This window comes from Mirounga angustirostris, unplaced genomic scaffold (genome assembly GCF_029215605.1).
Source record: "Mirounga angustirostris isolate CCGP_5_RB_7025 unplaced genomic scaffold, mMirAng1.0.hap1 SCAF_12, whole genome shotgun sequence".
Lineage (NCBI taxonomy): Eukaryota > Metazoa > Chordata > Mammalia > Carnivora > Phocidae > Mirounga > Mirounga angustirostris.
In genome coordinates, this window is record NW_026991720.1 from 15,192,866 (window position 1) to 15,218,055 (window position 25,190).

Sequence of the window (25,190 nt, forward strand, 5' to 3'; positions counted from 1 at the left end):
GTATTCTCCAAAGATGATTAGTGGGATTTTCATTTCACTGTTGCTATGAACAATGGATTTTGATATCTTTGATGTGTTTCAATTCTTTGCAGTCATTATTCTTCTTGATGCTTAAATGATCCCATCTTTGGCCGATGGGAGCCTTTTTAAGTTGAATCTTGTAATCTTTTGTTACAACCCCAGGAGTGTTTGATATCTTCCTTGCTATCTGGTATGACAAGATGTTCCAGGCTCAATTTACACATTTCCTGTCCCAGATCCAGAATTAGCCATTTATCTAAGGCACCAGGGTTTCTTTTAATGGGAAATAGGAAAGAAAACAATCAGGGCTCTAGGAGTGCTCATTAGTCTTTTTTTCCAGACTCTTCCAGTGGATAATGTTAGGATATGTATATATGAAAAACACAGTGAATTCATAGTGATATCTCCAATTCAAAGTTAGGATTATAAGATTTTTATATAACTTCTCTGATTTTTGTATTGTTTTTCTTTTACACCCAAAGTCTTTATTCATAATCATATTAATGTAATTACTACTTGCTTTATCCTACAATATATACTAGTATCAAAATAATGATACCAATATTAATACTACAATCTAATTACTGAGAATAGGTTAGGATTTCTATTTATCCCTCTAGGGATATAAAGTTAAATGACCTCAAGAGTTAAATGTCTTCAAGTCATTTGGAAAAAACTTCACTAAGTTGATACTCAGTTTTCTTTGTTTTGTTTTTCTTTTGATTTCTAGAATTAAGAATCCTTCTTTGGGCTAAATACAAGAAGGGGGAGGGAGCCAATAAAAAGAAGTGCTCCTGGGTTTCTGTCAGAATGAAAAGAAAATGTTACATAGAAAGCACACTATACACCCCAAGATCTACGGGAATGTAAAGCGCCGGCTACTGTGATTCTTTCTCTGTAGCAAAGGCCATCTTCACTCCCAGATAGAGGATGCTATCGGCTAAATTGTCCAGAGCTCACCTGGCCCCTGACTCAGGGTTGATTACTAGCCACTAGCCCCATCGTCTCATTTGGCCATTTGACCTCTCCATGTCTCAGGGTCTTTATATGTAAGATGGTGATGAATTAGAAAACTAACCTCACAGATTTTCTGTGAAGATTAAAGGAAAATGTGCATTCTATTATATATTTTTCTTCTTCCCTCTCCCGCTTCCATCAGGGAAGCCGTGTGGGGAATTGGGACCATTTAGAAGATGGCGACCAAGCAGATGGAGCCGGTCACTATCATTAGCCTTCGGAAGCTGAGCCCGGAGACCCCAGAGACCCAGCCAAAAGGTAAGATGATCATGGAAGCCTCGGACCCTCAAGCTGCTTCTTAATTTCCCCCTATATTTGCTAGGTTTTTTATAATAATGAATTGGTTTCCCAACATCTTTCTCTTCATTATTAGTGAGCATTTGTCCACATACATTCCCTTCCCACAGAGGCTATTCCTCTCACTCTGCCCTTCCTTGTTAGAGTCAAAGACATTCACCGTGGAAGATGCCGTGGAGACCATTGGATTTGGACGTTTCCACATTGCCCTGTTTCTGATCATGGGCAGCACTGGGGTGAGTGCTCTGTGGAGATCATTTGAATCTCTAAAGCGAATTCATTATTGGACACATAGAGTCTTCCACTGACCTCCAGCTCTGGGATGTCCATTCAGGGAGGGGAGTGAAAGGGAGCAGGAACCCTGTGAGGGGGTTAATTAAAAAATAAATTTCATCTACCTTTGGCAGGTATTTGGTTATGAGCATATAAATATCTGTGTCTTTATGTTCTGGGAATTCAGTATTCATTTAAAAAAATGGTTTAAATTTCTTCCTTCTCTGGGAAGAGAGGAGAAAACTAGTATCACTCTAAGTAAAATTAGACACATGGTCCTCAAATATTTTGTGCATAAGAATCATATGGGGCACCTGTTGTCATTACAGATTTCCAGAACCTTTAGGAGACACTAATGAAGGTTTGCTATTTTGAGAAAAAAAGAGTGACAGCTCAGTCGCAGGGCTTTGACCAACAGTGGGACTGTCCCAAAAGACCACTACTGCTTCCTCTTTTTGTCATAGGTGCAGTGAGAATATGTTAGGAATATGATAGTGATAATGCAACAGAATGGAAAAACTGAGAGAAGTGGTAAACATGACAGTGGTTTAAGGCGGGACATGAAGATAGCCAAGAGGACACTAGTGAGTAAATAATAGAGAGCCCTGACCCTCGCCCTCAGCTAAATGGTATGAGAAAAAGAGTGATGTGAGCTGGCGGGAGCACTTGGCAAGTTCTGATGCAGGGCTCCAAAGCCTTGTGTTCTCAGGAGGCAGTCCAGGAATGGAGAGAAAAGTAAGACACATCCTGATCCTACTTTTATAATAACCAACTGTGATACAATTTAGAACATTTCTTCATCTATAAAGTAATGTCTCACCTAGGCTCCAAAATGTTAAGTTCCATATTACAAGGGACAAATGGGTGTGACTGGGGAGGGTTTTATCATAACTTTCAACCAGAACATCTCCACTTCTGTTTTACATATATGATTTCATTACATGGTCCCCTTGGCTTAAACACTGTTAAACTCTCTGCATCTTTTACCTTCAAATATGTTGGGAACCCTGTCTTTTCTTCCATTATAGCCCTCTGGCAAGTGATATGCAGAATTTTTTTTACCTTCCCAAATCAACCAAACCACCTATACAAAGGGGGTGTATTTTTTTAGTTATTATCTGTATTAGAAAGATGGTGCTAGTGTACGCCCTTCCCAAAGGATAGGTATCACTTTTGTATAGGTAACCCCTGATGTCCATATCCAGATCCATGTCCATGGAGATTGTATGTCTATTGCACATTTACACTTGATGTTGTTGTGAAATAGCTTCTGGTCTTTAAGTGTTTTATAACCTGCTTCAGTTCTTCCCAACCCATCAGGTAGGAAGGGCTATTTGCCAGGCTGCCTCCTCCCTGTCTCACTCACACACACACACACACACACAAACGCACACACCTGTTTAATTGGGTGTGGTAACCAAATCCCTTCCCTGGTTTTAGGATGGACTGCACTGGATGGATCTTCTCATCAGAATAGGTGTGTTGACAGTGATGGGCATGGCTCCTCCTGGCCATGGTCTCTTAAGGTTCTTGGTCAGAGACAGTGGGAGCAATAGTTGGGTTTCAGGGCCTCACGTGACCAGGGTGTATGTAATAACATCACAATAGCAACACAGCCTCAGTCTGTGACCGGGCATCCTGAATCCTAGTGTTCTCTGAGGTCTTCTAAGATCTTCTTATACGGTGCTGCTCCTCTGTGTCCCTCTCCCCTAAGGCTATTATATCAGAGTGGGGCAGAGTCTTATCCCTTATTGGCTTATTTTCTCCTAAGACCACTTGGAGGAGTAGAGTCCTGATTAACATTGACCCAACTGCTCCTCATTACTGAGAGAGAGAAGTTTAACAAATCAAACATCCTTCTGAGGTTGTCATGCTGTCTCTTATTCATTTTACTTTTTGGGCTAAAATTACACCAGCTATCTGAACTCTAAACATGAGTAAAGTACTTTCCAAGAAGAGACAAACTTTATGATATCTTTCCAATTCCCATATAGTAGCTAACACCACTATACTTTATTCATCCCAGACCTTTGAGTTATAAATATAATATTTATATTATAAATAGTGTCTCCTAAAGGTTCTGGAAATCTGTAATGACAACAGGTGTCCCATACGATTCTTATGCACAAAATATTCTCGTTAAATGGATATTAAAGTACACTTCCTATCATGCGGAGCTCTGGTAAATCTTGTGTCTAATTTTGTGTTACTAGTTTTCTCCTCTCTTCCCATATAATACATAATCCACACAAATATCAATTCTTTTCTAGCATCTACATCTTCCTTTCCCTGGGAGATAAACTCACCCTACAATGAATTGCAAGATACAGACAGAGGATGATATTCAAACTTCTTATTGAAAGAAGTATTTGGGAGCATAGCTTACACTAGGTTTGCCAAATAGACCTTCTTTCCTGGTGATGAACTCATTGTTTTGTACTTGCTGCTTTACTCTCTTCTGGTTTTCATGAAGCTTGCCTTCCAGCTCAGCTTCTTGAGATCAGAGACTATTTCACAAATCCATTTGGAAAGGCTATGCCCTGAGACCTTCGCAATAATGAGTATGAAGCCACAGAGCCAGGTTGATGTGGATGCTGGTAGTTAGTCAGGTCATCTACTACCTAAGTGACTCCCCCAACACACACACACACATAACACCCTCATAGTACTATAGTGCAAATACATGGATCAGCAACATCGCAAATAAATATATGTCATAATTCTGTGGGAGTCCTCTCAAATTATTCGAACCATAAACATTATATCCATGAAAGCCAAAGTTCTGCTATACTTCATTACCCAACTAGCAGTGTTGAGTGGGTACACTGTAGGTGCTCCCTCAATGCGGAGGGGAAGGAGGAGATTAGGATTAGAAGGATGATGGACAGGCACACATGGGAAGAACTGATGAGAAACCAACACTAAGACGTGGTGTTTTCCCTCCTTCTTTAAGGTTGTCGAGGCCATGGAGATCATGTTAATAGCAGTCGTGTCTCCTGTCATCCGCTGTGAATGGCAGCTGGAGAATTGGCAGGTGGCTTTGGTGACCACGGTGAGTGCCTGCTTCGGGTGCTTTGAATGAACCAACTGAGAACCAGGGCTTCTGCTCCCCTTCCTCCATCCCACAAGGCTAGGAGCCAAAGGCTACCTCACTGCTTGGTGTGTTGGCTTCCAAAGCTCATGGGTTTACAGGCCCAAACTACCATTTGGGGTCTTTCTCTTTTTTTTCTCTTTTCCTGTAAGGAGCACAACCTTGAACTGCTTCTTTTCTAGCCCCTAGCAAGAGGCTAGAAGAGACAGATGCAAGTCAGAGAGAGTAGCCCTTAAGTCATGGATTAGTTATGGGTTGAGTCAGACTGCAAATTAGTTGGACCATAGTGACTTACGGCATCACCAAATCACGCTCACGGAGTTGTATTGTGGTATACGTTCAACTTTTCTCGAAGATCGTTGTGAATAGCCTTATGAAGTGCACAACAAGTTTTGCTACAGAGTGGAATGAAGGATATTCTACAGCATTCTTTCAAAAGGTGTTTATTAAGTACCCATGAATTGCCAGCCGGCTTTGTGTGTTGGCAGGAGTACAAGCAGCCCCATGTTGCTTGAATAGAAAGTCAGGAAGAGGGAACAATGGGAGACAAGGCTGCAGAGACAGGTGGGCATCAGAAGCATCTTGGAGTCCATGCATGGACTCCATTCTGGAGACCGCTGTGGGCCCCCCCACCCCAACTTCGGTCAACATGCGCAAGCCTCCCAAGCACAATATAGTTGGCACAGATCTATATGACCGTTTTCCCAAATTACTCTTTTACGTAACAAAGATCAATTTCACCTAAACACATCATTGACGTCATAGTCATTATGTATTTCTCGTTAAATGGATATTAAAGTACACTTCCTATCATGCGGAGCTCTGGTAAATCTTTTTTTTTAAAAAAAGTCTTAAAAGAGGCTCTTCATGCCTACAAATGTTGGAGTCTACACTGTGGATGACAGGGAGCCATGAAGGGGCCTTAAGGAGAGATGTGGTCAGCTTTCCAAGCGCCCTGAGGAGATGAGGTTGGAAGGTGGATACGTGAGCAGTAGTAAAGTGGCAGAGTGCATGGAGGCGAGGCAGTGTGTTCTGGAAGTATTTAAGAGGTCACATCAGCTGAGGAGGTGAAAGAAACAGAAGGTGTGGAGTGGAGAATTGATTTACTTGGGTATTGAAGCTGGTTTTCATGAGGGCAGGACTAAATAGAAATACAATGAGACAGGTGCCAACATCCTCACTGAGAGGAGAGTGTCAGGAGGCAGGGAGGCGCAGCTGGGTGAAGGATGCAGAGTCAGTTGGCGGAGGCCTTGAAAGACAGTAAGGCTTTATAAGAGAGTGAGAGTTATGGTCTGAAACTGGCCGTGGAGCATGCTGGAAGTTTTCCCCAGCCTCCTAGGCTTCTGGGGGTTATGGGCAGAGAGGAAGGGGTGTCCCCAGCTCTCACTCACTGCCTTAAGCAAACTTGACCTGGGAATTCTTATCTGTGTTGGGAACCAGGAACCTCCTCCTCCCCCAAGGAACCGATCTGAGTTCTCCTCTCAGATAACGTATGTTATCCGCCCAGTTGTCTTTCCCTCTGTGTCGTGGAGGCCAGGAAACGTGGAGCCCGGTTTTGGACTCAATCCCAGCAGCAAATGTACAAATCTGCTTATTTTCTGACATCCATTTCTCTCTTTAAAATCCCTTTATTAATTCTGTTGCACTTGTTCCTTTTTAAAAAAAGTTCTAATGCTTTTAGAAGAGGGAAGGGGTATAAATAAAAATAGCTAAAGACCTTACCTGGGCTTGCAATGAAGTGACCCGGCCATTTTTCATTTTCTTCTACATACAAAATGCAGTTGCAGTTTGGAAAGCATTCCTTGTCAACCCTGTGCCTTTAGAGTGACCGCTGTAAGGTTCTGTGTAATTATCGTTGCACCACACCCCCAGCGGGCTTGTGAATATGCTCGTCTCTGTTCCTGAGGATGTTGGGGCACCTAGTGTGGTGTTTGCATCCGTCGCTCCCATGAAACTATATTATATGATACACTTTCTATATTTACAAGTGACACTTCATCGGTTGCATTTATGTTGTTCTTGGTGGCACCTCCCTGATGTCAGCTGTAACACGACTTCCTTGTCAGGTGGTTCACGGCGCAGGAGACTTTTCTCTAGGGAATTCAGGTCACCCCAGAGGTGCCCATGTCTTGCTCTGAGTTCCTGGCTGGCCACTGTCTTTTTGTGGCTGTCACCCTGGCTGTGAGTCCCATCCGGCTTTGGCAACCGCGCCCTGGGCTCACTGGCCACGGCCTTGCCAAAGGGAGGGGCTCGGACTGATTCAGCCGAGAGGCCACATTCTGACCAACTCCCAGGCTCCCCATTCATTCCCCGAGCCCAGTGCCACCTGCCATCTTCAGGACAACCTGGCCCGAGCAGATGTTAACCTTGAGGACTGTGGATGAATTACAGTCCCTCACGTTTTGTGACTAAGAGCTGGCGCTGAAGAAACAAAACTTCATGTGGTGCATAAAACAGAAATAGAAGAGTAATATTTATGCTCAAAATAAGTACCTGCAGGAAAAGCAGACCCAGGGCGCCTGGGTGGCTCAGTCATTAAGTGTCTGCCTTTGGCTCAGGTCATGGTCCAAGAGTCCGGGGATCAAGCCCCGCATCGGGCTCCCTGCTCAGCGGGAAGCCAGCTTCTCCCTCTCCCACTCTCCCTGCTTGTGTTCCCTATCTCACTGTGTCTCTCTCTGTCAAATAAATAAATAAAATCTTAAAAAAAAAAAAAAAAAAAAGAAAAGAAAAAGCAGACCCTCCAAAGGGAGGGGGAGAGACAGAGAGAGAGAGAGAGTTTATGTCTTCAGCTCTGTGCGATTTCCCAAACAGGACTAGCACTCACAAGTTTTGGGGTTCACGTAGGCATTGAGTCAAGGTTTGTGCTCCAGACGGGCTTGATAATAAACAGCTCAGCCTTAGGAAAGTCATGTCTTTACACTGAATGGAAAGAAAACAAGAAAGAAAAAAAAATCTGCCACTTATGGGCGAGAACAGAGTAAACTTTAAATTTCATCTTATTTGACTCTTTGCTTCACCTTTATTAATCATTTAATTAAGCTTAATCCGGGGGCAATTAAGTCTATTAACCCAACATAGCATTGCAATAAACAAAAGTGTTTTAAATCCAAAGAGCCACTTTCCTCCCTGCCCTGGGCAGTCTAGGATTGCTTCCTTTTATTCAAGTCTGGTCAAAAAGAAAAAAAAAATTAGTTTACTTCTTCCTTCTTGGAGGGAATTTGATAATTTCATAATAGAAATTGCTTAATTTCAGGGGCACCCAAATTTTGAGATTCCCCAATTGATATGACTTCTTAATTTTTTTTAAGATGTTTATTTATTCATTTGAGAGTGAGAGAGAGCACAAGTGGGGAGCGGGGGTGGAGGGACCGAGGGAGAAGCAGACTCCCTGTGGGGCAGGGAGCCCGATGCGGGACTCAATCCCAGGACCTTAGGATCATGACTTGAGTGGCAGGTAGACACTTAATCCACTGAGCCATCCAGGCACCCTGATATGATTTTTTTTTTTAATTGAGCTGCTGACATAGGGTTGACATTAAAAATATACATATTTGATAATTAAGCCTATTAGGAGATGAGAAAGAGGTAAAAAATCTTGCCATTGACTACCATCATCTTAAAAAAAAAAAAAAAAGAGAAGGGCACATTCATATCAACAATCAGAAAGAAAATTATTCCAGAATAAAAAGAGCCCTTAATATTTAATAAATTTAGATTTATTCAAAACATATCACATTGACCTTATTTTCAACGTTTTTTCTCAGGACTGATTAGATTTCATGATAGGGCAGCATCTGTCCCAAGACTGGCATTTAGAAAACACTGGCTTCTTCCCCCTCCTCTTCTATCCTAGAAAGCACAAGGTAGAGGATAGCATGGCTTTGTTGTTCAAGAATAGATATGATGTGTTTTTTTTTTTTCTTCTTATAGTTCCCTGTGGAAGAAATGCGTTTGAGTCTTCTTATGAGGAGTAAGGAAGGGGAAAAAAAAAGAGTAAGCAAAGCAGGCAGTAGAGAGAAACAGTTCTCTTACTGAAAAAGTCTTAGAAATGCAAGCTAACACCTTTCCTTTGATTACTCTAGAGTCAATCAGAGATCTTACTAGAAAGGAAAGCAAGTGAAGCTTGGAACGGCTTGAAAGAAGAAAAATAAGTAGCCTAAGGGCATAGACATCAGATCACAGCTCAGACTGAGTTAAAATGCTGGTATCACACCCAGGTTCTTGAATTTTATCCCGTGTAGGATAAGCTATTGTGAGAACAAGGATGGAAAAGAAACAGATTTATATTAGTTTTGAAGAGTGTTTCTGTATGGGGGCTTGGCTTGGGTGTTTATTTAAAGTTTGTGTTTACCTGTAAAAACAAAGGAAAATTGCTTCTAGAAGTCTCAACTTGTGTGTGGGATCAGGCAGGTCATGAATGAATAGAGGTGGTTTTTCTTTTTTAATTCTTAAAATGGAAAAGCACAATTATACATCTGAGTAGAATGAGGCCAGGGCCATCATCTTGGATCAGAGGGAGATAAACTACCTGTTCCTCTAACCCCGATTCCACCTGGCGGCAGCCTCTCTATGTGTGGGGTGAACCGATGGGAAGCATCAGCCTCTGAAGCCCTGAACATGGGAACCAGAGGCAGGGGAGCTTTGTGAAGCTTCTACCCCTTGCACATTTCCAGTCAACTTTTCATGAAGATGAATGAATGGGAAATGCAGCTAATCAGCATATTCTAGAAAGCCTGCCTACCGGATCATTTTTTCTCACTCCACCTCCAGATGGTGTTTTTTGGCTACATGATATTCAGCATCCTCTTTGGCCTACTTGCTGACAGATATGGCCGCTGGAAGGTAGGTTGGCCTTGAAGAATGATTTGGAATTTTCTTTTGTGATGATGTCACCCCTGCTTCTCTTTAATGGACATTTCTTTGTCTATAACCAAGATAGAATGGGCAGAAATGTCCTTCTCTGACACCACATGCCGGAATTCCAGGCTTGTCTTCTTGCTTTCTCATCTTTTCCTGGGGTACCTGTCCTCATACCAGGTCCCCGTCATCCAGGAATGGAATTGATGGGTGTGCACAGTCAGAAAATATGAGAATGTAGAGGAGGACACATAGAAACATAAGCAGCTTCACACAGTTAACTTGGGTGTAGCTTTGAAACTCAGCCACTTGCTCAAGGTCACATATCAACTAAGGTTAGACAGTAAGATCTAAACCTATGTCTTCTGATTAGAAACCTGGGTCTCTCTCTCTCTCTTTTTTTCCCCCTCGTCTGGTTTCTGGTAGGGAAGGCCACTCTAAGCATAAGCACAGGGGGACAAGCACCAAAGGAAAATTGTCAACGTCTAGTGCGTTGGGGTCCCTGGGTAAGGGTCTACGAAATCACCAGGACACAGGGGATGCAGAGCAAAGGCAGCACTTGCAACTGCATACTGCCGTTTATTACTCACATAGCTATATACTCGCAGTGATCAGATAAACATAACAATGTGTACTTAAAGTATCAACCCAACATCCGTGAAGTAAGATACACGAAATTCAATAAGAACAAAATACATCCTGTTTATGCTTGCAGAATAAAGAATTCTCTTAGCCATCCTTCCTTTGGAGACAACATGTTCTTTGTCTTTAGAAAGAACACTTCTGATTAGAAAGACACACTTTAAGCAGGCAAGAGCCACTTCCTGCTGATCCAGGCATTTAGGACTTGCAACATGAGATAAGGGGAAGAGAACATTTTCTCCTCCTGGCCTAGGCCTGCCTGGCCGACCTTAACCTCACTGCAGTCCTCAAATGACCCTGGCCTGCAAGGGGCCTACAAGCCTACACCATCTCAGAAAATAATTACAGAATTGGCTGTATGTTTTGAAGTACACGAAGTAAATATCATAGACATTCATAAATTAATCTGAAAACACAAGTATGTCAAAAAAATGTAAAAAGCACAAGAAGACATTTTACAAAAAAATACACGTGGTCAATATATCTTGGAAAACATTTGATTGTGGGAGTCATCAAAAGGAAACATACTAGAAGGTATGATTTTTGGGGTATCAAATCCATAAGGATTTTTTCTTTTTTTTTAGAGAAAGTTGCAAGTGTACAGACTTCATATTGGTATAGTTTTTCTGACCACCGGTTTGGCAGGATGAACCAAGAACCTTGAGAATACGCATTCTAGTCTGACCATTTTCTTTCCAGAAATCTAGCCTGATTAGATCATCAGAGAACCACAGAGGTTTCTGTGCAGACATTGTCACAGCTAACTGTAACCATGAAAAAACCTCAGCATCCAACCACAGGGAAGGGGTTATGCATGATATTACATGCATTATAGTACATTTTTCCACTGGAATATTTTGCAGCCATTAAAAATACGTTTTCCCTTTCAAGCAGGGAAAATAGGATAAAAACATGTTAACATGTCTTTTTTGAGGGGTTGGGAAGTCAAGCAAGATTTAAATATTTTTGTTTTTCTCTTTTTCTTCCATATTCTCTTCTGTGAATTTGTATTATTCTTATGATTAGGGAAAATGCAAATACCTTAAATTTTCTCCTCATCCCATTCCAACACAACACTTCCCTGTGCTCCTAATGAGGGCAGGTTTTTGCATCCTGATTTACAAGTTTGGGCTCCGGTCACCTGTTAGGGTGGATGCAGTCTGGCAGTTTTGAAGAATGGTCTAAATTTGGAATGTCTGGACTTTCAGGCAATACAATGGCATAGATCGTGTTATTTGACGATTGTGAGAGATCAGTGAGCTCCCTGTAGAATTAGCTTCTCTGAGAAGCAAACATCTGGATGGAAATTAAAAATCACCTTCAGAAGTTACATTTTCTCCCATTAACTTCTTCCATTGAGGCAGGTCCCATTAATAAGTCTCCTTTTGTTGCTTCAGATTTTGCTCATCTCGTTCCTGTGGGGAGCCTACTTCTCCTTGCTGACCTCTTTCTCTCCGTCCTACATCTGGTTTGTCTTCCTGCGGACAATGGTGGGCTGTGGTGTGTCTGGCCATGCACAAGGGTAAAGACTTCACCTAGCGGACGCTTGAGAGATGCATACACCACCAGATACTTACGCATACGCTGTGGCTCATGGGCCAATTGCATCAACAAGTTGTAAACGCATAAGATTTCACTTGTGCTAATTATTTTTTAGCTTTTTATTTATTTTTAAAATTTTCTTGAAGTGATGGCTGCGAATTCCACTAGGAGCTATTTGCTCATCAGAATGTTTGATGGTGAGGCTAGCAGAGCGTACTAGCGGTGAATGTGTTTAAACTTTTTTGTCCCTAAGGCTGCTCTTTATTTTGTTAGACTAAACACTAAGCGAAATTGCTGTATGAGGTAGGTAACACAGTCTATTCGTTGCTGGAGAATTTGTTGGAAAAGTTTAGTTTGATCAGAAGCACCTTTAACATTGAGGGGTAACCATTTTATTTATTTATTTTTAAAGATTTTATTTATTTATTTGAGAGAGAGAGAGAACAAGAGAGCAAGCACGAGCAGGGGGGAGGGGCTGAGGGCGAGGGAGAAGCCGACTCCCTGCCGAGGAGGGAGCCCCATGCGGAACTTGATCCCAGGACCCATGACCTTGAACTGACTGAGCCATCCTGGTGCCCAAGGAGTAACCATTTTGAAATGCCACTGCCCTGTGACTCAAAACTGTGTCTAAGTGCATTTGCAAAGCAGGGGGAGACCGCTGCGAGAGACGGTGGTTGCTTGTCCTTCTCTGCCCTGGGATAGGGGCGCAGTGTCTTCTTGCGCCTGGAGAGTTGCGCTAAAGGTTCAGCAACTCCGGAGCCTCCCTGAAATTCACGAGCCCCTCAGGCTACTGTCTCCCGGGTGCCTTGGAGCAGGTTACCCTTAGAATGTATTATCATGTCACAGCACCCAATTATTACCTTAATGTGTTGCAGAAAGACTGTTCCTCCCTGGGGCATAAATTAAGCCCCGCTCTGAGCTGTGGAGCCCTACAGGAGTAGAAGTAAGCTTGACGTTTACAACATCCCTCGGGGAACCAGCCTAATAAATATGTTAAGAAAGCCCAAACCCTGCTTAATAATTGCAACAGGGAAGGGCAATTAGAAAACAGAAGGGAGTATGATGCTATTTATTTGTCTCTTCACAAAATTAATTAGAAACCTGTGCTTTGACTGTCACCATTCACTGTGGCTAGCTATTTACTTTCTTTTAGGCGTATTTTAATTTCCCAAGTATGTTTTAGAAAGGGGAATCAGGGGCGCCTGGGTGGCTCAGTTGGTTAAGCGACTGCCTTCGGCTCAGGTCATGATCCTGGAGTCCCGGGATCGAGTCCCGCATCGGGCTCCCTGCTCGGCGAGGAGCCTGCTTCTCCCTCTGACCCTCCCCCCTCTCATGTGCTCTCTCTCTCTCTCATTCTCTCTCTCTCAAATAAATAAATAAAATCTTAAAAAAAAAAAAAGAAAGAAAGGGGAATCAGGCTTGGCAAAAACATTTTGCCAATTTTTTGGGGGAAAAAAATAAGGCTCATCTCTCTTAAATGGTAGAAGGTTGAAAATAACTTTGGGAAGAAACATGTAAACAGAGCAGTTGCAAATTTCTTTTTGTTTTCTTACGTGGATATTAGCTGCTCACAATTATACAGCCAAATGTAATTGTTAGGAAAAACTTCTGTTTTCTTTTTTAAAGATTTTATTTATTTATTTGAGAGAGCGAGGGCGTGAGAAGGGGGGAAGGTCAGAGGGAGAGGCAGGCTTCCCGCTGAGCAGGGAGCCGGACATGGGACTCGATCCCGGGGCTCCAGGATCATGACCTGAGCCGAAGGCAGTCGCTTAACCGACGGAGCCACCCAGGCGCCCAAAACTTCTGTTTTCCTTTACACACTCACACTCAGTACTTGTGACAAATCTTCACTTTTTTTTTTTTTTTTTTAAGAGCGAGAAAGCACATGCAAGCAGGGGGTGGTGGGAGGAGGCAGAGGGAGAGGGAGAATCTTAAGCAGGCTCCCCTTGGAGCCCAATGCTGGGTTTGATCTCACGACCCTGAGATCAAGACCTGAGCTGAAATCAAGAGTCAGTTGCTTAACCGACTGAGCCACCCAGGCGACCCGATAAATCTTCACTCCTGACACTAAATGTGTGGGTTATTTACACACCGGCCAATTCTCCAGCACCAGCTGGGTATTCTACAGTTTAGTTCAATTCTGACCCTAACCGGGAGTTTGCTCAGACCCCACAGGTTTAGGGCTCAGTCGCACGAGGCTATCGCCCACCTCAGACACCAATCGCAAGCAGTAGGTCCCCAGGTTATCCAGTTGCCACAGATCCCTCTGGGGGCTCAATAAATTGCCAGAGCAGCTCACAGGACCCAGGCAAACAGTCTCCCTACTATTGCAGATGTATTACAAAGGATGTTTTATTTATTTATTTTTTTAAAGATTTATTTATTTATTTGTCAGAGAGAGAGAGAGCACAAGCAGGGGGAACAGCAAGCAGAGGGAGAAGCAGGCTCCCCGTCGAGCAGGGAACCTGATATGGGACTCGATCCCAGGACCCCGGGATCATGACCTGAGCCAAAGGCAGATGCCTAACCGACGGAGCCACCCAGGCACCCCTACAAAGGATATTTTAGAGGAAACAGATGAATGGCCAGATGAAGAGCTCTACAGAGGGCAAGGTCTGGAAGGGTCCTGAGAGCAGGAGCTTCTGTCCCTGCGGAGTTGGTGGTACCACCCTCCCAGCATATAGATGTGTTCGCCAGCCTGGAAGCTCGCCAAACCTTGGATGTTAGCGATTTTTAGGGAGGCCTCATCATGTAGGCATGAGGCATATAGGCAGCAACTCATATGCCAACCCCTCTCCTCTCCCCAGGGGATGGGGGTTAGGGCTGGATGTTCCATGATTCTAATCATGACTTGGTCTTTTCAGACCAGGCCCCATCCAGGCGTTCACCGAGAGCCACTTCATTAGAACAAATGATGCTCCTTTGGACCAGGGAGGTCCAAGGATTCTAGGTGTTCTGTGTCAGAAGCGGGAGTCAAAGACCAAATACTAGCAGGAACTGGCTGCTGAGAACAGTATATATATTTTTCACAATGATGAAGTCTATGTTTTTTCATTCTTCATCTCTATGACAAGAAAAGTTATGATTTTTTTAAGTTATTTGCTTTGATAAAAACAAAATTATTCTCTTCCCCCTCCCTTCCTGTTTAGGCTAATCATAAAGACTGAATTTTTGCCTACAAAATATCGAGGCTACATGCTCCCCTTGTCTCAGGTAAGATAAAATAGGAATCCTACCCGGTCTTCTGATCCTAGAGGATATGATGCACAGGGTTTTGCTTCTAGTTGGTTGATTGTCTGATGAGCACACTGCCTTTTTCTTGGTGTTAACTAAAGAGCACTGGGAAGGTTGGATGCCTGGGGGTCCCATTTCAAGATGTCCTCAGCCAGGGCTTTTTCTCACCCAACAGTAGCATTTAGAACACAGGTTTCCCAGAACACAATGTTCTGGGAAACATTCCAATGGCTGGTCTCAGTGGAATGATGGAAGCCCAGGAATGCATCTGGGATGGGCTTTGTCTTCCCACTGAGTCTTCAGTAGGGGGACACAGCTACTACCCCTTTTTAGGGCAGCCCATCTCCCCTCTAGGGTAGCTAGTATCTTTGAGGCCATAACTGGCCCATGCCTGCAGGGACTACGTGCCTTGTCCAGCTGAGCCATTTATCCAGGTGAGGAGATTGGGATGCTCCCAAGCCCTCCCCAGGCCCCACTGGCCGCTGAGGAGAGGTTTTGCATCAGAAGCTCTGTCGATCAATCTAGGTGCCCTTGTAGCATCTCTGACGCTATCATTGTCCAAAAGCCCTGACTTTCAGGGGCCCAGGAAAGAGACGGCTCTTCTCACTGAAACATATATTTGACAGTAAGTAAAGCTGTAGGAGAATATTTTAAAATTTATTGTAAATTTTTCTAATGCTCAATGTAGGCAACAAAAAATGATGAAGAACGTAACAAACACTGCATGCTAACTCTTTACATTTCTCCCAGCTTTCTTCTGATCTGTATTAAGATAGATGTATACACTTTTAATACTTAGCATTTGGATTTTATCCTTAACAGTATTTCATGGGCGTGGTCCTGCTCAGGCTCATCTGTGGATATTTTCTCTTCCACCTGCCACTCATTCCATGGCACGCTTCCAGGTCATGTCTTCTCCTTGCTAGTCTTATTTTCCTCCTCTCCTTGGGTCATCTAATTAATACCAATGGTTTTAGCTACCTATATCTGTAAACCCGAATATCTTTGTCTACAACCAAGAGCATCTCCCTGAGTTTCAGATGCAGGTAGCCAATAACTACTGGAGAGTCACTTGACTATCGCTTCACAAATACCACATGGATAGAATTCATCTGTTCATCTTACCCTGAAATGTCTTATTTCCACGTTTCCACTCTCAGCTAGTAATAAACATTGTATGGGCCACAAACTTAAGAGCCATCCCAGGCCCCTCCTGTGCCCTCACCCCCATTCAAGCCTTCACCAAGTCCTACTGATTCATCCCTTATTGATGGGCCCCCAATTGCAGTGTCCATTAGGAAACCCTGTCACTTTTACCTCTAATATCTGTGCCAAATTATCAGTTTTTAAATTTTTTGCCATTTCCCTATGAAAATCCTTGTCAGTGACCTATCCCCGTCACTGTGATAGACCCCCTATCTGGTCTATCACAATGGCTTACTGCTAGTCTTCCTATTTGTTGCTTCTTCAGAAAGTGCATCCCTGATCACTCCCCATGACATTACTCTTTTTTTTCATAGTCCTTAGCACTTTATGAAATAATCCTGTTCAGTTTTTGTAATAGAATTCTTTAGTGATAAAATAGTCACCCCTTAATTAGTCTCCCATGAAGGGTCTTTTATTCTACTGTCTTCTCTCCATCTCTGTGAGGTGGAATGGAACTGTCCTTTACTCTCCATCTTCCAGTGGGGAGAGAATGCTCAGGCTAACACTTGGAATCATTCTAATTCCCAAACCCATGGGGCCTGGCCATAATGGGCTGCCATGTTGTTTGTCGATATAAAATGATCTTCAAGATACATTTTTCAGTACAAAAAGCAATGCTTATACTATACCATTTGTGAAAAAAGAGAACAGGATATATCCTTATTAGCTTGTATATGCATAGAACAGTTTGGAAGGACACAAGAAATTAGTAACATTGGTTCCTTCTAAAAAGAGAACTGGATGGGAAGTAGGAGAGGAAGAGAATATTTTCAGCATTTTCCTTTGTGCCTTTTGAGTTATGAACCAGTAAATCTATTATTTATTCAACGGGGACAAATGTCAGTGTCTCCGATTTTTAAAACTTTGGTGATAGCACTGACCCCCTGTCTAGTTGAGTCTTCCATTTATAGACACGCAAACTGAGCCACGGAGAAGTGAAGCAATGTTCTCTGTTCATCCAGGTCCTGGAGGACCCTCTTCCATCTCACCCTCTTATACTGAAATGCTCCCGAGAGAGGCAGGGTTGAGCACACTTGATAGGAGGAATTGTAAAGATTTTATTTTCAAGTAATTACTATAACCAACATGGGGCTCAAACTTACAACCCCAGATTAAGAGTCACAAGCTCCAGAAGAAGAAGGTAGCGGGAGGGGAAGAATGAAGCGGGGGAAATCGGAGGGGTAGACGAACCATGAGAGACGATGGACTCTGAAAAACAAACTGAGGGTTCTAGAGGGGAGGGGGGTGGGAGGATGGGTTAGCCTGATGGTGGGTATTGAGGAGGGCACATTCTGCATGGAGCACTGGGTGTTGTGCACAAACAATGAATCATGGAACACTTCATCTAAAACTAATGATGTAATGTATGGGGATTAACATAAGAATAAAAAAACAAAAACAAAACAAAACAAAAAAAAGAGTCACAAGCTCCACTGACGAGCCAGCCAGGTGCCCTGATAGGAGGAATTTCAACCTCCCATTCTCTCCCCAGGTTTTCTGGCTGGCTGGCTCCCTGCTTATCATCGGCCTGGCCTCTGTGGTCATCCCCACCATTGGGTGGCGGTGGCTCATCCGCATCGCCTCCATTCCTGGCATCATCCTCATCTTGGCCTTCAAGGTAAGGGCACTCATGGGGCTCCCTCTGGTCCTCCCCTCCAGCTGGCCCAGGGGTCCTTTCACCCCACAAGTATCACCCTTACATCTGCCTCTTTCCTTCACTCAAGACTGTCTCAATCTGCTTCATTCCTCCCCTCCGTTAGCCTGCCTTCTGATCATTTATTGCTGGATGTTTTGTCTCACAGCTGCACCCTATTTGGGCTGACCCTTCTCTAACCTTTAGTGCTTGGAGTCGGATCCCAGGTACACATTCTTAGGCTACTATAGACCAGCTGGTTTGTCCTTCTGCTCTCCCTCTAATCTGCAGAATCATCCTTCCTTAGGTTCTAGAAGAATTATGCTCATTGTTCAAAGATGGGGCTGGCAGTTCAGTGGAACTGGGATGTGTTGTGTGTGTGTGTGTGTGTGTGTTACCTAACACTATGGAATCAAAGAATTTCAGATTTCACAGGGGTCCTTGGAGGGCATTTATTTCATACCCCAACCACAAGCACACATCCTGTCACGGCCAGAACACTCCCAGCTTTGGGCACTTTCAGACTCGAGACTTTATAGACGACATCAATATGTTCCTCTGCAGGCAGCCCTAGTTCTTAGGAAGTTCTTTCTGAACGTGAGGGGACCCTGCCTCCTTATGAATTTACATGCGGTCTTAGTACTTCTCTCTGAAAATCCAGAGGTCTATCTTCTACATGATATCCCTCCAAACAGTTAAGAAAATTAGCCCAATCCGAGCTTTCCTTCTTTGAATGACACAGTACTGTTACCTTCAACTCTTTCTGCTGACACCTGATCCCAGAGCCCTGTCCTTTTTTTTTTCCTGGATGAGCCCATTGGTCCATGTCTTCTCTGCAGTGAACAGTTGCTTGGCATCCCACACAGAGCGGCAGGTGCCTGGGCCCAGGGGCTTAGTGGACCCAGTGCTTCCTGTGAGCAGCCTGCCTGCCTTGGTTGGTATAGTCAGAAACAGACTGTCCTGGCCCCACCATCCTGGGCAAGTTGTCCCACCTCATGAATAGGGCGTATCTCCCCGTGCATTGGGGAGGATTAAACAAGGTAATGCGTAAGACTCTCTTCCCGAGCCTGGAACATGAGCAGTGTTCAGTGTGCATTAGCTATGCAGTTATGTTATTACCTTTTTAAGAATTATTTTGAATCTTGGTCTTGTCTTTGGATTGATCACACTCACACCGAGTATACACTAGGCTCAGCATTAGGTTCCAAGGCTAAAAGTATGCACAGGATACAGTTCTTACCATCAAGGAGCACCAGCCAGTCAGCGAGAGATAGATAACGAATGCAAAGGGTGATCGTACCAGCGGGACTCGGTCAGCACTGTCACAGCTTTCGTTCTGTGGGTGCTCAGGGGAGAGAGCGGATTGTTCCAGTGAGGTGGTGCTGTTGAATTTGGCCTTGAGGGCTGGAACAGCCTGCATCGGGAGGGCCCGTGAGTGGGGCAAGGGCATTTGGGCAGAGCTGAGGCATCAGCCCAGTCACGAAGGTGTGAATGCAGAATATGTTTGGGGGAGAGCAGGTAGGCAGGAATGAAGGGTGCTGGTGGGAGGCGGGGTGCAAGGACAGGCCTGTGTCCAGATTATGAGGGCCTTCAAGGCAAGGGGTGCTGGTGGCATGGAAGGGGTTGTGTGCTGGGAAGCTGGTTCACAGCTGCATGGCGCCTGGGTGGGAGGGAACACGAAAACACCAGGAAAGCAGTTGGACTCATCCTAGTAGGAAATGAGGAGGACCTGCCCTGCCTGCTGGTCACGGGATGGGGAGCAGGGTGCTGCTGGGTGAGGTGCTTTTCTGAGGAAGAACCAGCCCCCCTTGATCGGTTGTGAGGCATGAAGGGCAGGGAGTGGTTCAAGGTGACTCTCAAGGTCCCCGCCTCCACGGAGGCCTGTCTTGTTATGTATGTATGTATGTATGTATATTTATTTATTTGAGAGAGTGTGAGAGCATGAGCAGGGAGAGGGGCAGAGGGAGAGGGACAAACAGACCCCGCTGAGTGGGGAGCCTGACATGGGGCCCGATCCCAGGACCCCAAGATCTTGACCTGAGCCAGAGTCAGTTGCTTAACTGACTGAGCCACCTGGGCGCCCCAGCCTGTCATGTTTTCTGAGTATGGCAGTCAATGATCAGTGGGTTGAGGGTCTGTCTGATAAGTCAGGAGTGATTCTTACCCCTGTGGTGCCAGAGTCCCTGCTATATTCATGCTGTGGGCTGTTGCATGTGGGAGATTGCAGGGTTCCTGGGGAGAGCCTGGGGTGACAGCACAGTAGAGGGACCCTGGGGCAGCTGTTTACCAAGTGGATGTAAGCATTTCCTTGTGTTAACAAGTAGATTGGGTTCTGTATCAGCCTGATGTCATCAAGATGGGACTATAGTAGGGAGGATATCCCCCTATTTGTTCCAGATCAACTTGGAATGCCGACGATGCCTGCCATATTGTGTGGCTTTATGCTTGCTGCTCCTCCATCCCTGGAAACTGGGGCATGTGACTATACAAGAGTCACTGTGGAACCCCTGGGGTCCACAGCAATTGAACTCTGATGCTCTTTCCTTCTGTGCCCAGTTTATTCCCGAGTCCGCTCGCTTCAATGTCTCCACTGGGAACACTCAGGCTGCCCTCGCCACCCTGCAGCGCATCGCCAGGATGAACCGCTCAGTCATGCCGGAGGGGAAGCTGGTGGAACCCATCCTGGTAAGTTCCCAGCAGGGAGGTCTTCTCCTCCCACCAGAAATCCGCTCAGTCTTAGAAGGGTAGAGGGGAGGGGACCTTCACTCTCTAGCCTTGCCCTAGAGGGATGAGGAATAAGAGCAGAGCAGACTGGGACTAAATCCAGCTCCGTGGAGAGCCAGGTGGCCCTAGCAAGTTATCTACCTTCGCTTTCCTCATCTGTGAAATGGGAATAATAACCTCTACCTTGCAGAGCTAGTCACATGACTTGGCATCTTTGTTTATAGGTGAGAGATTGTTTATAATTTTATTTTTTTGTACTGGCCTTATAAATGATGTAAATGATAAGTGATATCAAACTATAAACCTCATTAAATGATTTCTTTTTTTAAAAAAGATTTTAGGGGCGCCTGGGTGGCTCAGTCGTTAAGCGTCTGCCTTCAGCTCAGGTCATGATCCCAGGGTCCTGGGATCGAGCCCCGCATCAGGCTTCCTGCTTAGTGGGGAGTCTGCTTCTTCCTCTCCTTCTGTCCTTCCCCCCTCCCCCCGCTTGTGCTCTCTCTCGCACTCTCTCTCAAATAAATACATATAATCTTAAAAAAATTTTTTAAGGGCGCCTGGGTGGCTCAGATGGTTAAGCATCTGCCTTTGGCTCAGGTCATGATCCCAGGGTCCTGGGATCGAGTCCTGCATCGGGCTCCCTGCTAGGCTGGGAGCCTGCTTCTCCCTCTGCCTCTGCCTCTCTCTCTCTCTCTCTCTCTCTGACTCTCATGAATAAATAAATTAAAACATTAAAAAAAAATTTTTTTTAAAGATTTTATTTATTTATTTGTCAGAGAGAGAGAGAGAGCACAAGCAGGGGGAGCAGGAGGGGAAGCAGGCTCCCCACTGAGCAAGGAACCTGATGCGGGACTTGATCCCAGAACTCTGGGATCATGACCTGAACCGAAGGCAGACACTTAACGACTGAGCCACCCAGGTGTCCCTAAATGATTTCTTAAAACAAAACTTGGCCTTTACATTCTACTGGTTCCAGGACTCTTAATGTCAGTCTGAAATCATTTCTCACACCAGCCCTGACCACCCACCTGTAGGCAGGTCAATCATAGGTACCAGAGGTACCTTCCTCACCTGTCCTGCCAACTCGGCAACACTTTATGTAAGATAGAAATTCACCTCTTGGTTATGGTTGGAATATGGTTTTGGAATGCTTGGTGAAACTCGCCTCTAATGTCATTTATGCCTAATATGTATTTTGAGGGGAGCGGGGGGGGTAACAATGGGGTGTTACATGGAGGAGTTTTTAAAACTATGATTTAATTTATGTAAAGTTTAGAGTCTACTTTTGTTTAAGACTTTTGATTGAGTCAATTCTGGTAGTGTATCTATTTTAGAAAATTGTCCAGCTCATCTAGCTTTTCAAATTTGTTGATATAAAACTGTTCCCAGTGTCCTCTTAGGAGTTTCAAAAATCTGCTGCATATGTCCCATCATTCATTTTAATGCCATATATTTGTGCCTTCTCTCTTTTTTCATGGTCCTCTTACTAGAGGTTTGTGCATTAACTTCAAAGAACAAGGGTTTTTGTTGCTGTTCTCTTTATTGACTTTTTTTTTTTGTGGTCTTGTTAATTTCTGCTCTTTGTTTTCTCCTTTAGCTTTTTATGTTTTTCTAGCTTCTTGAGTTTAGTACTTAGCTCATTTATGGTCAGTCTTTTTGATTTTTAATTAAGTATTTAGCTGCATTTAGGAAGTTTTGTTACAGAGTAATTTTATTTTTATTTCTATTTTGTAACTGTTCTGAGTTTCTCTTTAACCAGTGAGTTATCCGTTAACTCCCCCTTTTTTATTTTGTTTGTTTCTAATTGAATTGCATTTTGGTCAGAGGATGTTATCAATTATTTGGAATACTGGAGATTTTTCTGTTGTTCTCTACATAGTGACTTTTAATTGATGTTCCATGTGTGCTTAAAAAGTGCATGTGTTCTCATTGAGTATATATATTTTGTTATATACTGTTAATTGTGCCATATAAATATCTGACACTTTTGCTAGATTTTGCCTGGCTGAGCTAATGGTTTTTCAATAAGATGATGGCTTTGTTCCTTTCTCCTTATAGTCCTGACAGTTTACTTCATATATTTTCAGGGTATCTTGTTGCTTCCTAACATGTGATTGGCTTAGTCTCATGGATTAACCTTATTATGTTGTTATTTTATACTGGTTTGGGCCTTAAATTTTATTTTCTCTCATATTAATATATCAAAACTACCTTAGGTTAGCATTTTTCCTGATGTATCTTTTTTCCAGACCTTCATTTTTAACTTTCCTGTGTTGCTTTGCTTTAAAATTATTTCTTGTGTGTATAAATAGCTGATCTTTATTTTTTTCACTCAATCTGGTATTCTGTGTCTTTTAGTAATGAATTTGATCCATTTATATGTATTGTGATTACTCACATATTTGGACTTCTGCCATTTTATTTTATATTTCCTCTTAACCATGTCTTTCATTTTCTCCTTTCCTACCTTTTATTAGAGTGATTCAGTTTGCTTTTCTCCCTCCTGTGCTTCCTTCTACTGGCTAGGACTTTGTGTACTCTATTTCTTTTGTTATATTTACTATTATTATTATTATATAATATAAGAATATATTATAGCCCTTAAATATTGAAAATGTGTACCCACAGTATCTATGTTACTTAGTATCTTTATTTGCTGTCTGAAAAATACAAGGCCCTTGAAGATGTTAATTCTGATCTGCCCCAGTCTCATCTTCCAAATTATTTTTGTCTTATGTTTTTGTTTCATGTTGTATCTATTTAGATTTATTAATATTTTTACTACTGTCTTTTTTAGTGGTTTCAAGCTTACCTTTTATAACAACATTCTGGTATCCTCCTCCTTTCTATTGGGTTAATTTGGTTTCATACTTACCATTTAAATGTTGGATCTATCTGGGTTTAATTGAATATAAGAAACATGGTACAGGTCTAGCTTGGTTATATCTAAATGGCTAACCATTTGCACTCATATATTTTTATTGAATAATCCATCTTTTGTATATTTGAGTCTATTTTTGAATTCTCTATTGTGTTCTAATGACAGATTTGTAGATTCAAGTATGTATGGAGACTTATTATATGATAAAGAGGGCATTTCAAGTTGTTGGAAAAAGGATACAGGTTAATTGTTGGTCCAATGTGACACTCTTAATTACAGTATTTTTCACATCTAGTAGGATAAGTCCCCTTGTCAAAATTCTTTTTCAGAATTTTCCACGTTATTTTCTCAGACTATTTTTCTAGAACAACTTTGAGGTCACTTTATTAAGATCTTCTCCTAATTTTCCCCCAAAACCTAGGAGAGTTTAATTGGGATGGTGTTGGAATTATTAGTTAACACATAAAGAGAATTGATACCTTTATAATATTAAATATTTTTATTTTGATAAAAGTGTATGTTCGCACTAGTCAAGTCTTTTTATATTCCTCAGCAACATTAAAAAAAAAAAAAACAACCCAAAACCAAGACAAAAAACTCTTATTGGAAGGCTGAATTTCCTGAGGGGAGAGTTCTTCCTATATGTTTTTTATCTCTATTTTTGTTGTTTTTTTTAATGCACATTTTTTTATTTGATACTTAGAGAAAACCTTATGAGGTAGGCAAATATTTTACTTTCTTTTTTTTTTTTGCATTTTATTTTTTATATGTATTTTTTAAATTTATTTTTTATTATTATGTTCAATTAGCCAACATATAGTACTTTCATTAGTCAAATTAAGAAACTGATCTCAGGAAAGAAAAGGAAGGAATCCAAGATTCTAAAGTGAGTACAGTTGACTCTTGAACAACACAGGGGTTAGGGGTGCTGACCCCCTCCCCATGCAGTTGAAAATCCATGGGTAACTTTTGATTCCTCAAAAACTTCATTAATAGCCTCCTGTTGACCAGAGGCCTTCCTGATAACATAAATAGTTGGTTAACATATATTTTGTATGGGCAGCACCTGGGTGGCTCAGTTGGTTAAGCAACTGACTCTTGATTTCAGCTCAGGTCATGATCTCAAGGTTGTGAGATAGAGCTCCATGCTTGGCATGGAGCCTGCTTAAGATTCTCTCTCTCCCTCTCCCTCTGCCCCTCTCCCCCACTCTCTCTCTCAAAACAAAACAAAACAAAACAAAACATATATTTTGTATGTAATATGTATTATATACTGTATTCTTACGATAAAATAACCTAGAGAAAAGAAAAAATGTTAAGAAAATCATAAGGAAGAGAAAACATATTTACAGTACTGTACGTATTTATATATAAAAAAATCCACATTTAAGTGGACCTGCACGGTTCAAATTCATGTTGTTCAAGGGTCAACTGTAATGGGTTTTTTTTCCAGACATGGCTTTTTAAAAATTTTAATTCCAGTATAATTAGTGTACAGTGTTATAGTACTTTCAGGTATACAATATAGTGATTCAGCAATTTTATACATTACTCATTTCTCATCATGATAAGTGTACTCTTAATTTCCTTCACCTATTTCACCCATCCCCCTACCCCCCATCTTCCCTCTGGTAACCATCAGTTTGTTCTCTATAGTTAAGAGTCTGTTTTTTTATTTATCTCTTTTTTCTTTGTTCCTTTGTTTTATTTCTTAAATGCCACATTTGAGTGAAGTCATATGGTATTTGTCTTTTTCTGACTGACTTTTTCACTTA

At 42.7% G+C, this 25,190-nt stretch overlaps 1 protein-coding gene across 1 annotated transcript in view; it reads left to right on the top strand.

The window, feature by feature from the left end:
* The first annotated feature begins 1,214 nt into the window (after positions 1-1,214).
* Positions 1,215-25,190, top strand: part of SVOPL (SVOP like) — a 72,334-nt gene continuing 48,358 nt past the window's right edge. Inside the window, exons 1-8 of the mRNA XM_064574917.1 lie at positions 1,215-1,296; positions 1,480-1,571; positions 4,562-4,660; positions 9,470-9,541; positions 11,596-11,720; positions 14,890-14,953; positions 17,673-17,798; positions 20,370-20,498. Of these exons, the coding sequence (XP_064430987.1) occupies positions 1,215-1,296; positions 1,480-1,571; positions 4,562-4,660; positions 9,470-9,541; positions 11,596-11,720; positions 14,890-14,953; positions 17,673-17,798; positions 20,370-20,498 (789 nt within the window). The remainder of the gene's footprint in view (positions 1,297-1,479; positions 1,572-4,561; positions 4,661-9,469; positions 9,542-11,595; positions 11,721-14,889; positions 14,954-17,672; positions 17,799-20,369; positions 20,499-25,190) is intronic.